At 38.9% G+C, this 19,033-nt stretch overlaps 1 protein-coding gene across 4 annotated transcripts in view; it reads right to left on the bottom strand.

Moving 5' to 3' along the window:
- Window positions 1–18,354, bottom strand: part of LOC131248831 (nuclear transcription factor Y subunit A-10-like) — a 59,933-nt gene extending 41,579 nt beyond the window's left edge. The window contains exons 1-2 of one of the 4 annotated variants that reach the window (XM_058249309.1): window positions 18,100–18,354; window positions 16,868–17,306 (exon numbers count right to left, since the gene is read on the bottom strand). In XM_058249309.1, the coding sequence (XP_058105292.1) occupies window positions 16,868–17,144 (277 nt within the window). In that variant the 5' untranslated portion in view covers window positions 17,145–17,306; window positions 18,100–18,354. The remainder of the gene's footprint in view (window positions 1–16,867; window positions 17,307–18,099) is intronic. The other 3 variants (XM_058249308.1, XM_058249306.1, XM_058249307.1) reach the window with 3 other exon arrangements.
- Window positions 18,355–19,033: the final 679 nt, after the last annotated feature.

Raw genomic sequence — 19,033 nt, 5'->3', positions numbered from 1 at the left:
CATTTGTCTAGTTATTTGTCCATGTATATTTTTCCCTTCCTAAAGGGAGATCAACCACCACATCACACATTCACCCAATCAGACAAAACCCTACATAATGTGAGTGACTCTACCCTTGTTAGACTTCTTAAATGAGAAAGAACTAACATTAAAATATCCTCCAATGCACCCTGGCAAATCCCATCTCTATCTGCTTCCGTTTAGCTCAGCCCAAAATTGCTCTCTTTGACTTGAAATACAGGGACCATAAACCACAGAAAAAGCCCATTGAAGCCCCAAAGAAGAATCCCACAAGACAACTGAAATTTAAAATTTAAAAAAAAAATTAAATTTTTTTTTTTTTAAAAACACTTACCAGAAACTTTCTTTCTTCCAGGTATCTAAATTCTAAGCCACCAGAATAACTCCCACAGCACCAATTGCTTCTAAAGCAACCCAATCTTTATTCTTAACACACTAAATCAAATTCAACATACCTTTTGTCCATGGACTAAAGCTTGGTTTCCGGTAAGGCAATAACATTAGCTTTTGATTTCTTGCACAATTTCTTGATCCAGGCTCTCCCGACTTTGTAACCTAGCCCCCTAATGTTCTATGAGAGAACAATCATTACCTGCTCTTCCCCCTTTTATCCTCTTTCATTCACTAGATTTACTTGCAAAGTTGTAGTTGATTGAACATTCTAGATTGAGAAGCTCCCTCCATCCTTTAGGTGATTTTCTGCTCTTTGCTATCTGAACTTCCTATTGCCTCTGAGCTCCTCTTCCTGGAACAAACTTGAACAAAATAGTAAATGTCTTCCTCCCTAGCTCCGAAAGAAAGGCCAACCATACCTCCTCATTCCAAGACGTCTTTGGAACATCGGATTTGACGTCTTTGGACCATCGGATTTGTTCCTCAGTTACAGTGTTATTCCCAATGAGAATAGCTTGACTTCGAGAAACACTGCTGACATCACCTAACAGGTAACTCCTACATCATCTCTCATAACTGTAGGTTGAAGTGGCATGATGATCAAAGCCTCCTCTATAGGACCCAACTCAGGATTCACATATTCCATCACCAAAGCCCTTTCTTCTACACTATTCGCTACCTGACAATCGACATCCAATTCTCTTCCTAGAATTGTGCAGTCGGCCCCTTTGCTTTGTGACTAAAGACCTCCATGGATGTCCTCTTCCGTACGATTCACCACCATAATGTCTCTCAAGCTTGTCGTATAACAACTTGCCTGTTGATCGCAGAGGATTCCACATTTGGTTGGACCTCGTTGAAATGGGGGCTCGACACACCTGACATCCCTTAACAGGCGAAGAGTCTGTTGCCTTTGATAAATAACAAGTCGGAAAAATTCCCACGTGTGATGACTAAACGCCTATGCCGGAGAGACCGTCTTGGAAGCACGTGTGAGAGAAATGACAAGTTAGTGTGGTATTGGGCCCACCTCTGCCATATGTCATTAATCTGGTTACCTTTCCTTCAGAATCTTGATCATCGATCTGCCACGTGTTAATCGACGATGCTTCTTTGCCAGCAACATTTAAGATAGTTGTCGGAAGAGATGTCTTGAGAAAAGTCCGAGCCGCCGAGTTAGCATGATTTCCCTCTCATCCTACCACGTATCCTGAAGCAAGATATGATCCGCTCCAAATCTGCCACCTCCAGGCGCACATGTACCGTCTACTATAGGTTCGGAAATTGAATCGACTACTGCTAGGAGGGTCTGGGCAGCAGAGAAAATTCGGTGCACCCGCAGAACACCCAGAGCCACATGTCACTGCCATATTCGATTTTTCCCCACCTAACCGATTTTTGCCAATGGGAGAAGCATACCTATCCTCCTCTACATTCGGTAGAACGCTGAAGCATGGTGATTTTGCTCCTTCCCGAGCCTGACCACGAAGGTTGCTCTTCAACAGTCCTCCACCCTCTCTACTACTCCATACCTCCCCCACCTCTACAGAAACCCCAAGATGCTTCCCTCTCCACCCTCAGCTCTAGATTCTCCTCCCCAACTACCACTTTAACAAAAGCAGGATCAACAAATATTTTTCTTCACGTACAGTTATGCTGCCCCGAGCTCCTCTTCATCTTTTATCACAGGGTCAATTGCGATCATTTAGCCCAAACACGAGCCAGTCGTTAAAAAAAATAAATCACAAAACCACAGTTTAAGAGGGATTCCTCATATCAACAACTAGACCTCTTCCTTCTTGATGTGCAATTTTTCCAACCATCTTCAAAGCTGTTTTACCAGTCCTTTGAACTTGGCTCCCGCTACCATCACTTTATGTAAGCTTGTTACGAATACGAGTTTCAGTTGTGATGGATGATCACTTCCACTACCTTTCCTACTCTGTCGAAGACTCTACATAAATTAATAGGAAGACAACTATCGAGGAAACCAATATTGAACAACATCGGGAGCTCCGACAAGTCCTTCTTACCCATTCCTCCCCTCTCTAGTAATTCCTTCCTATTTTTGACTTCCGTCCAACCGGTCAACTTCCCTTCTTTCAATGTTCCCTCTACTTCGCTCCTTGCTTCGTCTTCCTCTCCAATCTCCTCTCCTCAATTCCCTTCAACCGCTTCCTGGTTGAAGCTCTGTAAGTAATCACCCCTTCAATCTCATTGTTGTAATTCCATTTTTTCGCCATTCCCGTTTATCCCTTTCTCTTCCCTTCTTTTATTTCTATATGTTAAAATCCTAAATCATTTGGGGGCTGGTTTACACAAATTACATTCTCTTTATTTAACCACTATATAGTGGGTCGTGTAGTTGTGTCCCATAAGTGTACTTGAGGCCCACTTATGCATACAACCAACTGCAATGATTAAAAGTGGGCCATCATGTGTTTATGGCCAGATTTGAAGATCAAGTGTGTTTAGTTGTCATGAATGAATGTGGAATATTTTTCATATTCTTGATCAATTGGTTCGTACATGTATGGTGGTAATCATTGATTGATGCTCTCATAAAGCAAATTGTGGGGTAAGTTCAAAATTCAAGTTCCTCCCCGTGTGTTTGATTATTTCTCTCCTCTATATATGATGTCAAGAATAATCCCAAGAATAGTCTTCTATCTCCATCTAAGTCAATGAATCTTCAAATTACATTAACCAAACTTAACAGTGTAAATTATTTACAATGGACATATTGATAGAAGTGTTTCTTATAGGAAAAGAAAATTGAAGTATCCAACATCCATAAACCTACTAAAGGTTCAATATATTATGAAGATTGGGTAGTGGAAGATGCTCATATTAGAGCCCTATTATGAAATAGCATGGAACTGCATATTGGTGTAAATGTTATCTTTTTTCAAAACAACAAACTAAGTGTATGATAATTTGAAAGAAATGTGTTCAGTTGAGAAGAATTTAACTCATAAATGAGTTGCTTCAAAACATCTTTGTGCCACAGCAAGGAGATAAAAGTGTAGGTGAATATCATTCAGCGTTGTGGGGTACATGGGAATAATTGAATATATATCAACCTCAATCAACTGATTATGAGAACATAAGATGACTGAAAGAGAAATTTTATGTTACCAAATTCCTCTCAAGTCTTCGTCTTGAGATCAAGCCTGTGTGAGCTCAAGTTCTTACAATTAGAAAAAATTCTTCCGCTACAAAGGTATTGGCCCATGTTCAACGTGCAGCAGTTAGTATAAATAGAAAGATTTCATCTACATCTGATCGCTCAGCATTTGTTTCTTCATCTGGTAGAGGAGATGAATGAAGTCGTGGTAGCCATGGTCGTGATAGCCGATTTGATGGGAAAGATTCAAGGGGAGGTCATTTTGGAGGTAAGAATTTTTGGGAAAGCCATGGTACATATTTTAGTGGCAGTCGTGGTCGTGGTCGCGGTCATGATAATTGGCAGTGTTCTCATTTTAGTCTTTCTAACCACATTGTCAATGCGTGTTGGGAGATTACTGGAAGACCAGCTTGAGCAAATAAGGTTAGATCTTTTAATGACAATTCTGAGAGCTATCTCCAAGCCCATCTCAAACCATTCTGAATCGTAGCCCAGGTAATACAATTGCATTGTCTAAGGATGAGTACACCAAATTGCTAAGGATCATTCCACCTACGCCCTCCACTGCTGCCCTGTTCCATCAAAGTATGATATGCCTTACTTCCTCTAAAAGTGTTCCTTGAATTATTGATTCTGAAGCTTCAAATGATGTTACTAGTAAGCATAGTGTTTTGTCTCAATTAGATAATTCTACTCCTATTTCCTCTCTAACATTAGTTGATGGCACTAAAACTCATGTGTCTAGATTGGGTATCCTTAAATTGTTCTCTTACATTTTATCCTTTGTATTATGAATTTCAAAAGCTAAAGACGGGAAGGATGATTCATGGAGGACATGAAGCAAATGGTCTTTACTATCTCGATAGTGGAATAAGTAGAGTTGCACTGTAGACAAATATCTCACCTCATTAATGGCATTGCAAGCATGGTCATCCTTCCATGAGTAGTTTATAGTCTTGTACAATCATTGTCTTATTGATGCAGGGACATGTGATGACTAATCCTAGATGCATGTATAATCAGGTTAAAGAATGTTCAAATAAATATACGAATCAACTAACCGTTTCCAATCAAAGTGATTAGGTAAATATCAACACAAAGATAAGGTCATTCCGTCAAGATCATGCCCCTTAGCATAAAATCGCGTAAACAACAAAAACGGAAGACCTAAGGATATGAGGATATCCCAGATCTATCATAAGTCAATCCACAATCAAGTTTGGTTCTAATTCTACTGACTAACCATCCCTCCTTTCCGTTCAAACTAGAAAGGGGGTATCCAGAGAGGAACGAAAGGGGTGAAGAATGAAGGGATCGAGATGAAGAAAGTACGGGTCCTTTTGTCGTCAAAAGAAAAGGAGGATGATTCTTACCTTTTCCTACACCTCGAAGATCTAGAAAGAAGAAAACCTGAAATCGGGGTGGAATCATCAACTCCCAAGGGCCAATCCTGAAATCGTAATCTCTTGAATAAAGAGGAAGAAAGATAAGAATTTTTATTCATTCAATAGTAATGAAAATAGGATTTCTCATAACGTATATATAAACTATGGAAAAAGTAAAAGTGCACTAAAGCCCCTGAAAACAAGAAAAATAACATAAAAGACGAAAAAATAAAGAAGGTGCAATAAAGCCCTTGAAAAAAGAAAAAAGAACAAAAACGCCTAAAATTAAAACACCAGAAAATAGGTCTGATGGACCCAACGTCCATCTACGTCAACTCCTCCGCTCCGGTACTCTGTCAGCGATGCCTCCTCCTCTAGTACACTCTAAAGGGTGCACCACTGATGTCCACATCACTTATATGTTTAAGTTACAGTGTGAAGCTTACAAGTTAAGCAAGCATCATAGAGTCTTCTTTCAACCTCATGTGAACAAAAGGAGTTCTGGTCCTTTCTCTTTAGTACATTCTAATGTTTGAGGTCCAATTTGTACTATTAGTTTATTGGATTTCAAACACTTCATTATTTTTTTGTGGACGGTTTTTCTTGCATGATATGGTTTTTTTTTTTTTTTTTTTTTTTGGGGAGCGGGAGAGTTGGGGTTCACCATAGTTTATAGCCCATGCACTAGCAACTTAAGAGATTAGTTCTGGGCTGAATTAGATTATGACAAGTAGAAACGGGATTTCCCTTTGTGTGTGTGGGATGATTTCAACGTTGTGCGGTTTCTGCATGAGAAGTCAAATGGGGGCAACCGACATATTGAAGTTTGTCAATTGGGTTGCTAGACACAAAATGGTGGATTTGCCTCTCGAAGGTGCTATATTTATTTGGTCCAATGGGCACTAGAATCCCATTCTCTCTATACTAGACAAATTTTTAGTCTTCGCAACTAGATTGAGAAGTATTCGTTGATGTGAACCAGGGTATGTCGAGACCTATTTCCAATCACCGCCCAATAATCATCGAGGCAGCCAATGAGAACTGGGGCCCCAAACTGTTCAAATTTTGGTTAGCTTGGTTGGAAATCTAAGATTTCAGGGAGCTCATTGTTGATTGGTGGAATTTGTTGCGGGTGTCAGGGTATGCTGGCTTTAGGTTGTGCTTAAGCTCAGATGGCTAAAAGAAAAAAATGAAAAGGGTGGAAAAGGATGTTCTTGAAACACGGGAGGCAGAGTTTGATAGTATGGCTTTAGAGTTTCATGATTTGGACCTATTAGAAGAACAAGGCGAACTATCAGACGAGAATAGGGACAAACGAGAAGATTTATACATCAAATACGCTAATCACTCGAAAGAGGATGAATCGACAATGCTCTAAACACGTTTGGCTAATGGAGGGCTAATGGAGTGAGACAAATACTCGATACTTTCATAGTATTGCTAGCGCTTGGGCTAGATGCAATTGTGTTGGCAGCTTGCTAGTGGGTGCTAACAAAATATAGGACAAGGGTAAGGTTAACGAGTCGATTGTTTCCTTCTATGAGAACCTATTTTCGGGAGTAACGGAATAGGCCGCGGCTTGACAATTTGGACTTCATTATGATCTCCGAGGACTCATCCTCTTTGCTTAAGGCACCTTTCTCAGAAGATGATGTTAAATGTGCCATTGATTCCTAAGGTGGTGACAAAGCTCCTGGTCTTGAGGAATTCCCTATGACATTTTTCCAAAAAAATTGGCAAACAATCAAGAAAGATGTTATGGAGTTCATATTTGAATTTTACAAGCGGAGTCATCTATTGAAAGATTTGGGGGCTTTGTTTGTTTTTTCTTATTCCGAAGTTGGAAGGCGTGGAGTAACTGAAAGATTTCCATCCTATAAGTCTAATTGGGGGCCCATACAAGATCTTGTCCAAGGTCCTAGCATTGCAGTTCAGGGGAGTCCTTTCTAGCATCATTGCTAGTAAGTAGGGGGGGCTTTGTTTTAGGGAGACAGATTCTCGATATTGCCTTGATCGCGCACGAATGCACTGATTCCTATCATAAACAAAAGTATAGCGGGGTGGTTTGCAAACTAAACTTGGAAAAGGCATACGATCATGTCGGCTGGAAGTTCCTAGACTATGTGTTAGATCGGGTGGGTGTGGCCACAAGTGGAGGGGTTGGATGACGGCGTGCATGCAATCCGCTCGCTTCTCTATTATGGTCAATGGGACACCTCAAGGTTTCTTTAGGGCCTCGAGGTGATTAAGGCAAGGAGACCCCCTTTCACCTTACCTTTTCATCATTATGGGGGAGGCTTTAAGCAGAATGCTCTATGGGGGGGTTGTTTAGGGGGTCATATTACAAGTTTCAAAGTGGCTGAAAATGACATTCAAGTAAGTCATCTTCAATATGCAGACAAAACTTCACTATTTTGTGATGCGGATAAAAGGTGTGTGGACAATTTACGCAAGATTTTGGTTTGTTTTAAAGCTCTATCGGGGCTTACGATCAACGTGGTAAAAAGTGAGATGCTTGGAATCCATGTGTTCTTAATGATGAATTAGTCCGACTTGCGAATGTTTTTTGTTGTAAATCAGGCTCTTTCCCCTCCTCGTTTTTGGGTCTTCCTCTTTCTATAGGAAAGCCAGCCAAGCATCTTTGGGATATGGTTCTTGAAAGAATTGAGAGGAAGGAGTGTCGATTCCTCTCTTACATGGTCATCTAATCCTCATTAAAGCAACTTTCTCCAATATGCGGTGTACTTCATGTCTCTTTTTAAGTGCCCTAAATTGGTGTTGGACATAATTGAAAAAATGAGGAGAGACTTCATTTGGAGAGGGGCTAGTGATGGTCACAAGTTCCACCCCAAATGGGATGAGGTTTGCAAGCCTATAATAGAAGGGGGAGCGGGGCTTAAAAATTTTGGTCTAACTAATACTGCACTTCTTAGCAAGTGGCTTCGGAAATTGGGAACCACCTCGAACGGGCTTTGGAAAGATATCATGGTGAGCAAGTATGGTTTGAAGGGGGTAGGTTGGATGGTCAAGTCCTCATCCCTGTATCAGGCTTCTACTGTATGGAAGGCAATAGTGGCGACTGATCATCTCTTTCGTCAAAGTGTTGCATTCAATCTCGGTAACAGAAAGCGCATACGTATTTGGGCTGACATTTGGTGTAGTGATAAGCCACTTTAAGATTTGTTCCCTAAAATTGAAGTGTTGGCCTCGGACTATTTCATCCCTGTTCAGCATTGTCTCTATGTGGCAATTCAATTGTGTGGAGCCTTTCTTTCTGTCGGAATATGTTGGAGGACAAGATTGTGGAGTTATTGCGCCTTCTGAACATTCTCAAGAACATAGGCCCCTCGTTTCAAGAAGAAGACTTAATGATTTGGTCCGCTCATTGCTCTAGTAGATTCGCTCTTTCTACTTTGTTTTGTTTATGGACCCTCATAATCCCTCACCTCCTCACCCTTTTCACCACTAGGTTTACAGGGCTCCTCCTCGAGTGGCAGTGTTTGTGTGGTTGGTGGCCAGAAAGAGAGTGCTGACAGTTGATAACTTGCAGTGTAGGTCTCTCATTCTTTCAAATGTCTACCTTCTGTGCATAGAGAGCGCTGAAACGATCAATCACTTATTTATTCATTGCCCTTTTGCTCATGAGGTGTGGGGTTATTTACGTAAGGCGGCTAATACACCTTGGGTGATGCCAAAATCTCTGGAGGCTCTCTTGTGGGCGTGACAGCGTAAAGGAGGGGGAAAAGAGCCTAAAGCAATTTGGAGGCTTCTCATCATGGCTATCCTCTAGGCCATTTGGAAAGAATGGAATGGGCAGCGCTTCAGGAATGAGAGCTCTCTAGTTGAGAGGGTGGTGGGTAACAACAAGGACCTTGTTCTCGAGTGGGCCTCAATTGTAAAAGAAGCTAAGGCAACTATTCCCTTGCTCGTCCCTTTGTTTTAGTGTTAATTTGTATTCTTTTCTTGCCTTTGGTGAGCGTCTTAATAAATTAGTTTGTTATCTTAAAAAAAAAAAAGGATGATTATTATCGCTCTAAAGTGTCTGCTTGCTTTAACGAATTTTATATGGAAGTGCAAACACAATTCAATGCTAAAGTGTGTACTCTACATTGGAATAATGCTAGGGAAAATGTATCTCATGAATTTAATTCATCTCTTATCTCAAGGCACTATTCATCAAACCTCATGTGCACACACACTACAATAAAATAGTGTAGACGAACATAAGAATCAATATTTACTTGAGGTTGCTAGGGCGTGGTTATTGAATATGAAGGTTTCAAAAATGTTTGGCAGTGATGCAGTCTTAACTGCATGTCATTTAATAAATCGGATGCCTTCATCTATTTAGATAGTAAATCCACTTTTTTTGTCCTGGTATTACGAGGCTTTCTATTCCTCCTAAAGTGTTTGGTTGTGTGTTTTGTACTCAGTTGGATCCTATTCTTGACAAGTTTGAACTGGAGGCTATTAAGTGCATCTTCCTTGGATACTCATTTACTCAACGAGGATACAAATACAATAATTCAATCTCTCGTAAACGTTATATATCTAACTAATGTAACATTCTTTGAACACACTCATTTTTTCTGAAGGTGGTAATTGGTAAGTCACTACAATTCAGAGAGATTTCTGTTATTCTTCCCATTGTACCTAACACAACATTCAATGTTAAACATTTAGTTATACCTTTGCAAGTCTACTCCAGACAATCCAAGCATGTTAATGAAGTTCATACCATCATGCTTCCCAACAATCCTCCTGCAATGCCAGAAGATCAGTGTCCTCCTAAATCTTCGTCTTTAACATCTAATGAAGATGATTTAACAATTGCTCTTCGCAAGGGTATACGTTCTTGCACTCAACATCCTATTTCAATTTGTTTCCTTTGTTGGTCTATCTCCTTCCTATCGAAAAATTTCCTTGTCCTTGTTGATCATGTCTATTCCCCATTCTTTCCAAGAAGCTCTTAGTCATGATAGATGAAAACGAGCTATAGAAGAAGAGATGGTTGCTCTATATTAAACTCAAACTTGGACTCGGGCTGGATTACCTGCTAGAAAACGTGTGGTTGGTTGTCAATGGGTGTATACAATGAAGTACAACCCAGATGATTTAGTTGATCAGTTAAAAGCTTGATTGATTGCTAAATGATACTCTCATACCCTAAGAGTTGACTATTCAAAGACATTTCTTCTATGGCAAAGCTTAACTTTATGTAGGTTGTTGTTTCCGTTGCGTAATTTTGAATTGGCCCCCATACTAGCTTGATGTGAAGAATGTGTTTCTTTATGAGGATCTTATTAAATAAGTCAATATAGAGCAATCACTTGACTTTGTTGCTTGGGAGAGTCAAACAAAGTGTGTTGTCTTAAGAAGTCAATTTATGGCCTAAAACAATCTCCAAACACTTTGTTCAACAAATGTAGCAAAGTGATGTTTAATATTGGATGAAATGTGGTCGGGCTTATCACTCTGTCTTTGTGAAGAGAAGTGAGACGTGTGTCATTGTGTTGGTCATGTATGTAGCTTATATCATTGTCACTGAGAGTCTTAATAAGTTGAAGAGATTTTTACAGCAACACTTCCATACAAAGGACTTGGGTCATCTTTGATACCTCTTGGATATTGAAGTAGCAAGATCTAAGGTGGCCATTAATTTGTCACTATAAAAATATGTGGTAGATTTGTTTGTTGAGAAGGGTCTTCTGAGAGCCAAGCCAGTCGAAACTCCTATTGACCAAATCAGAAGATTAGTGTAGAGCAAAGAGAATTGATTGATGATCCGAGAAGATATCGTCGACTTGGAAAGCCAATCCACTTAACAATCACTCAACTTAATATCACTTTTCCTATGTGTGATTAGTTTATGCAGGTTCCTCATATGGAAACTGTGTTTCATCTACTCAAGTACTTGAAGGGAGCTCATGGTCGTGGTATTCTCTACAAGCGTAATGGCCATCTTCAAATAGAAGAGTATTCAAATGTGGACTCGGTTGGTTATCCATTTGATAAGTGACCTACTATAGGTTATTGTACCTTTGAAGCAGGTAACTTGGTTACATGGAGTAAGAAGCAAAGTGTGGTGCCCCATTCAAGCAAAGAGCCAGAGTACAGGGAGATGGATTATGCTACATGCAATGTTTTAATTTTTAAATATTAACAATATCGGCTGATATATCTCACGATATATCTTGTATTCCACCTGTGCGAGACGAAACGTACAGGTAGTGCTGATATATCCATATGTTTGATCCAGTGAGCATTTTCAATTTCTGATCACTTTTTTTTTTTTTTTGAAATTATGTTAAATTAGTGTCAAATGGTTACAAATCCATTGGTTATTCATGTTTTGCATGAAAAATCATGGAGTTGGAGCTTTCATTTCGATATCCATTGGTTCTTCATGTTCTCCATGGTTTTTTCAAAATTTTCCTTCAACCAGCTGTCAATTAAGACTAATTTCAAAGTATTTAGGAGTATTTGATGAAATGATCATCACATACACTCTAATTTCGAAATTTGAGTGTAGGTGGTCCGATTTGGGGAAAAATCGAAATTTCCCCAATTTCTCCAAATTGCTTGCAATGTTGCACTCCAAACATGAAATCAAGCATGTATGAGGGCTGATTTACTGATTTGTTAAGTCCTTGTCAATTTTTGGAAAATAATAAACATTTTTAATTAAAAATTATTAAAATATTTTTTCTTGAAATTTCCCTTCATCTAGCTATCAATCGAGACTAATTTCGAAGTATTTACGAGTGTTTGATGAAATGATCATCATATATACTAAATGTTATGCAATCAATTTGAATATAGTTGCATTAGTTCAGTCAGACAACGCACAACTTACGACCCTATACAAAGGAAACATATTATGTGCACTTCTTTTTTGAGATGTTATGATTTAAAAGTGTGTATTAAGGTTTTTTTTTTTTAACAATTCATGAAGGTTCATTGAAAAATTCAACCATTTTCCCAAAGTTTCTCCATGTTTACCAAAAAGTGCGATAAATTACCTAATACAAACGATATATCCTATGCGATAACTGATACGCATTTGTATCCCAAGGATGTGATACATAACGAGAAACTGATATTCAAACATTGGCTACATGTGAACTTGTTTGGTTAAAGACGTTAATGTGTGAGTTGGGGTTTAATATTGATATTCCCATAAGGCAATATTGTGATAATCAAGTTGTCTCTCATATTGCCAACAATCCGGTTTATCATGAGAGAACCAAGCACATCAAAATTCATTGTTACTTCATTAGAGAGCATTGCAAGTACGGAAATTTGCATGGCGTCCCTCAAGTCTTAAGATCAGTTGGCGGATGTGTTCACTAAGACTCTTAGTTGCACTCATTTGGATCGTCTCTACATCAAGCTGGGCAATCATGAGATATATGCTCTAGCTTCATGAGGAGTGTTGCTGGACAGTGATAATCTCACTAGTGGACTATGATGATCTCACATGTGATTTCTAATTATTATTGGGTTGACATATGTGTTACACATAGAAAAAAAAATGTGTTACAAGTTAGAATAGAGTTTAGGCCCATGAGCTTTGCTTATGTAATAACTTATGTGTGGGGTATTTTTGTAATTGTGCTTTTATTATGAAAGCCCTAACAATAAAATAGAGCGGCTAGGGTCGTGAGAGGCTATTTCACCCTTATCTCTCACTCAAGAACATATATGGGTTTAAACAATCTCCTCAAGTCCAATTCGAGTGATTTAGCAAAGCCATTTCTCAAATTAGCTTCCAGTGTAATTTGTGTGAACATTCTTTATTTGTGAAGATTCTCCATGACCGTGTTGGCAATAAACATTGATGATATCATCATATCTATGAAAATGCCAATGATACTACCACTGTGATAAAGTTCCTTACAGACACTTTTGATGTTAAAGACCTAGGGTCATTGAAATATTTTCTTAAAATAAAGGGTGTTTGGTCTAAGAATGGGATATTTCTATTACAACATAAATATTCCCTTAACCTTCTTCGAGAGACTAGAAGTGCTAAGTACATGTCCTAGTGAGACACCAATAGAAGTGAATCATCACGTGCATTCTAGAGAATCAAAAGGGCTCACGAACCCAAGCATGTATCGCCACTCGGTGGCAAAACTCATTTATTTATGCATCACTCATCCATATATTGCGTATATTGTTAGTGTTGTGAGGCAATTCATGCAAGCTCCTTGTAGTCATCAACTCAAAGCTCTCCATCAGAACTTTGCTACTTAAAATGTTTGCATGGAAAGGGCCTTTTGTACCCAAATCATGGTCATCACCATATTAACACATTTTGATGTAGACTGGGCAAGATCATCTAATGATCAAACATCCACAACAGATATTGTCCCTTCGTCGAGGGTTACTTTCCTAGAGAGCAAGAAACAAATTATCATCGCTCGTTCCTCCATTGAAGTTGAATACCACCATATGGGTCATGCTACATGTGGAATCATTCAGCTTCATTCCCTTCTTTAAGATCCTAGAGTTGTAGTTTCACTGCTTGTCCAACTATATTGTGACAATCAAACTGCTATTTATTACCTTCAATCCAGTATTCCATGAACAAACAAAGCATATCAAGGTAGATTGTTATTTCATTTGCATAAATATCTCAAATCTTCTTTCCACGACTCATGTTCAATCCAAAGCATCAACTCACTGATATTCTTACCAAATCTGACTCTTCTCATTTTTGTGATCTGTTGGGCAAGCTAGGCATGTGTTATATCTATGCTACAATTTGAGGGGGAGTGTTGAGACAACATTTTCTTTGATTCTTGTGCTCCCTTGGGACACCATATTATTCTATATTCTCTTATCAATAAAATAGGTTTTGGGCTCCCTAGCACACAATTTTCATAAGTTTCCTCCTCCTAGCAACACAAAACAACAATTTCTTAACTACCATTGAAAAAATAACCCTCGCTTGTAAAGGATGAAATGGAACCAATAAATAGCAACCAACAAGCAGAACTAGGTTAATCAAACATCTTATCGTCCTTCTCCAATGATGATTTTTCCACTTTTGGCTAATCAGGCACATCCCACATCCAATACTGATCCTTTATTATATTTTATCATTTTATCGTGGATGTAACTTCTGCGAGTGTCACCATATTAGGAGAAAGATCCAAATTACTGGTCTCTTATCAAAAAGAAGTGTGGGATTATTTTGGTAGAGCCCACAAGTCCTCACACCATACATCAACTGCTCATATCATTGGAGACACGGCATAGTCAATCATGCATTGTTATATTGGTGTCTGTGCTATCATGTATTGTAATGTAAAAGCTAAGTTATACATCAAACCCAAAAAGGAATCTGGACAACCAATATAGTTTTCAAGTACTTTCATACTAAAGCTCCTCTAACACTTGCATGGAAAAAGGGACTAAGAAAAGTGAACATTTGATCTAGTAAGATCCATAAGTAAGAAAAGATTTGACAGTGGAAAGGGGACTCCAAAAGATGGTGAAAGGTTTGAATTCTAGTAATATCTAGTTTCTCACCCTTAGCCATGAGAATCTATCTATCACTTGGACATGGTTTGAAAGAAGAGTGATTAGTGTGCACTCCAGTCATGTGATTGGAAGCACCTGAGTCAAATAAACCAAAGCGGACTAATAGACTGAAAGAGATGGCAATTCTTACCAGAAAATCCCATAGCAAAACATGCAAAAGATATAATTGGGGAAACGAATTTTTGTACCAATTGTCAAATATCTTCAGAAATGGCATTTGTTTGCGAACTAGTAGCAATTGATCCATGAAGTGAGATTGACGGTGTTTTGTTGAACTTCATGTGCAGTGTTGGGACATATTTGGATACATGGAATCCAAGGAAAAGGAAATAATAATAATACTCAATGATGAGTTCCATGAGAACTATTAAAACATGGATTCCAATTTTAGAGCTCTTGTTTGGATAGAAAGTGGAAGTCTCATATTCCTCTCACAAAAGCACCTAGTTTCTTGCGCCAAAAATCCAAATTATGTAAAAGTTTAATGATTGCTTGCTGGAATCCACTCTTTCTTTGCTATCCAAACAACACAAATTGTACATCAAAGAAAAACAATTTTCTATTGTTTTGCATAGAAATCCATGTTTCCGAACATGGCTTTAGCAATATCGTCAATGGCCTGATATGCCTTAATAGTGGATCTGTTTTGATAAGGCAAATTGTTGTCTTGAGGAGTTCCTTTTTTCAGGACAGATCCAGATGATGTCTTGCACAGTTGCAAAAAATGCAAACTTCTTTCTGCAATGAGACGCAATGTAACTAAACTCATTGCACTTAATGCATTCCAGTTGTGATGGATTCTTCAGAGGTAGTTTTTCTGGTTCATTGAGTGACGAAAAAAGTCCCAGTATCCTTCAATCATAGATTGTGTTGCCTCCACACGAGTGTGCGCGCACACATGCACAATGTGCACACACACACAAGCATGCACACTCACTTGCACACAAACATCTGTGTGTATGCATATGCACACATGCATGTGAAGCACGTGCACACAAATGCATACATGCACATGTGCCCACACAAATAAGTCATGCTTACGCGCAAACACCTGATTTATGATCTCAATAACAAGTTTAAGTATTTGCAACACAAACTCAAATACACCTGATTTATGATCTCAGTGATAAGTTACAGAAACAAACAGCTAATTTATGATCTCAAATCTCAATAATAAGTTACACAAACACACACCACCAAGTTGAAGGCTCTAAAAGGAAAGGGGAAGGCCCAAAAGAATGTGGATGGACGTAGCAATAAGAGACTCGATGACCTATGATCTAACTGAAGGTATGGCCCTCAATGGAGTGGAATAGCATAATAGAATTCATGTAGCTGACCCCAATTAATTGGGATGAGGGTTGGATGATGATGAATAAGTTGTCTTTGCAACACACTCCTTTCATCATTGATCTTCTCCTTTCCGGTCCGCTACTCACACCTTTGAATAAACTTTTGATGTTTACAACCCATCAAAGACACTTGACTGGTAGATCCACTCTTGCCTTTTGATAATGTCATAACTTGTCAACCGTCATCATGGGCAAACTACCAGGCATTAAGGAGGAGCAGAAGTTTAGAATGAGGATGCATAGTGATTGCAACTATCCATAAACCAAGCTTCTTTCTTTATTGAGAGACAACTCTTTTATGACCTTAGCAGGTCCTTTGATAGGACGTCTTAGGCTGACACAACATGTTATACAACTTTATACAGTGCAATCTTTTCCAAATGATTACTTGGATCTCAAAGGATCCACAAAAGACCTTGACATCTCCAATTCACCTGAAGAGAAATAGAGATTCTGAAGTAATTCACGTTCCATTTTCCAGGTAAACAATTCTAGACTAGGTTCATAATCATTTCCCACTATCTGGCTTCTCATGTTTACAATTTTACAGAGTCCTAGCCGAAGTAGGAGTTACTGGGAGATGATTTCCGTTAACCAATCTTCTTGACCAACAGCCTCTAATTTATTTTCTTTATGAAGGTGGGGGGGAAAAACAAATTTTTTCTTCCAAGAGCCACAATTTAGAGTTCTTGTTGAACAAAATGTTAGAAAAGTGTTTCTTAGTTGTGGTGATGAGAAACTTGTACGTGTAAAATAGGTTGGTGGAAGTAATGTCGTTAAAAAATCTTAAAATAATGCCTAAAAAAGGTGTTAACCAATGACCATTGACATAGAAACTCGATACTGCACCCACAATCTGAAGAAAGAAAAATTACATCACAAAGAGGGCAATCTTTCTAGTTCATGAGTAGCGAGCAATCATAACAATTTCAAGGGAAAGAAAGGAAGAAAAATTACATCACAAAGAGGGCAATCTTTCTAGTTCATGAGTAACGAGCAATCATAACGACTTCAAGGGAAAGAAAGGAGATGATTACCAGGAAATATAGAGAATTTAGCAGCATCATAACCCTCTTTTTCTGGGATCGCCAGGATTGGTCCATGATCTGTAGCCTGATGTCCTTGTCGTGGAGTGGCTGACGAATGATCTTCTCCATTTGGGTGGTCCCTGGCTATAGACTTCAACTGGCTGAAGGATTCACCAAATATCTGTTGGGACCCAGCTGTGGTCCACCAAGGCATGAAAGGAACCGTGGACTGAGGAATTGGATTCTGGAGAATGCCTCCATGATCTTTGAAGCATGCAGTTTGCATTATAAATACCCTCCAAAAAGACCCAAATTACAGTTTGCGAGGTTATTTCTGTTTCACGATTACCACTTATTTCAATATTAACACATACCCAACCACTTCATCAATTATGCTTTGCCCCCAAGTGCGCCGAACCAATGGAACACCACAGCAACAATGAATTACCTGAAATTTCAAATATCTCAGTAGAATATCATCTAATGGGCTTTGAATTCAACCAAGACCCATGTTGCAAAATGAAACACATCACAATAGACAGTTATTCAGCCATGAATTACTAAAATTCATATACATAAAAAGATAATCCTACAGTCACCCAATTTTTCGTGATAGAGTAATCATTAAAAGAAAAAGGATTCTAGCAATCAAGAGTCCCACTCAACCAATTCACACTGTAGAAGTGCTTTGCTTTCTTATACAAAATTTGCTTTAATTGATAACAAAAGAAAAATAAACCAATGTCCTAATCCCAAACAACAACATCTAAATTAAGAAAAAATAAAAAAGAGGAAGAGAGAGTAAAAAAGAGAGAAATCTTAACACCCAGATATATTATCCTTGCAAATTTATAAGATAACTGACCGTTTTCAACAACAAGAAAGAAATTGCAAAAACAAAACAAAATTCTACACTCCACATAACCTTATCAGTTGAAAGAAACAACCTATTTCACTCGCCACTTCATTAATTAATTAATTAAGTAAATGCCATTAAATTCACACATTTCATAGTGCAAGAGGGAAATATCAACTAACCACAACCCAATACAGTAAACAAAAATAAAAATAAACATACACACGCACAAACTAGAGATAGAGAGAGAAGAAGAGGAAGAAGAAAGAACCCAACAAAGTCAATTATTAAAGACTCTAACATGACTATCCTTCATGAAATTTAAGTGTTATAGAGAAAGAGAGAGGACACAATTCAGTTGTAGAGAAGTTGCTTGGAATCTTACCCATCAAGAGAGGCGGCCCTCCTTTGCCAGACTCAGACGAGCAAGAAGCAGAGAGAGAGAGAGAGAGAGAGAGAGAGGGAAGTGTATGGCATGGGGTAGTGAAATACAAGGGGAGCAGCCAATGGGATGTGGTTTTCATGCGTAAAGCTTTGTAATTTCCTAATGCGAGTGGCTTATCCTCCTTTCATTTATTTAATCCATGCTGGCCTCTTCTTTTTCTCTTCCTAAACTTTAATACAAGCGCAGTATAAACACCCACCGAACCCAGCCTAGGCGTACCAAAGCATCTTAAGTTACAACTGTCCCCCTACAGCCGTCTGCTTTCTAACTTCCGTCTACCACATCAGACCCCTTCAACTAGGCCCGCCTCACCATGTGTGTCATCTCTTTTCAAAATCAAGCCACTGCACGCCTTTTGTGGCCTATGCTTCTATTTGGGGCCGGACAGTCGGCCATCCACTGATTTCAACACTGTGGCCCAGATGATGAGTGGGCCACAGTGATTTTTGCGCTAGCTTATCTTCATTTTGGGGCCCACCAATTTCACAGCTCAGATGTACCTGGAAGATGACGTGCTGGCCAGAATGATGGGGTTGAATTCCAACGTCAGCACAAAGCGGACTGTGGGCGATCAGTTCTGAGTGTGGCCAACCATTTGCAATCCGGTAACCGTCCACCTTTTGTGTAAATATATACATGTATGCGTGTGAAAATTTATTTAGTGAAAAAGTTTTCTCAACAAAAAATAAAATAAAAATCTTCCTAATCAGGTGCAAACGGTTGTTGTGAACACTTTTATGTGTGTTGATAATATTCGCTCTGACCATCATGCACGGCATCCTCATTTGGCCATGGGTTAAAAAATCAGGCTAATCAATGACTCGGGGGCGGGCCACATGAGTAGGAACGGTTGGGAAGGGATGTCCATCCTTGA

Source organism: Magnolia sinica, chromosome 6 (assembly GCF_029962835.1).
Source record: "Magnolia sinica isolate HGM2019 chromosome 6, MsV1, whole genome shotgun sequence".
Lineage (NCBI taxonomy): Eukaryota > Viridiplantae > Streptophyta > Magnoliopsida > Magnoliales > Magnoliaceae > Magnolia > Magnolia sinica.
The sequence above is the reverse complement of the archived record's forward strand: the minus strand, read 5'-3'. Positions and strand labels throughout refer to the sequence as shown.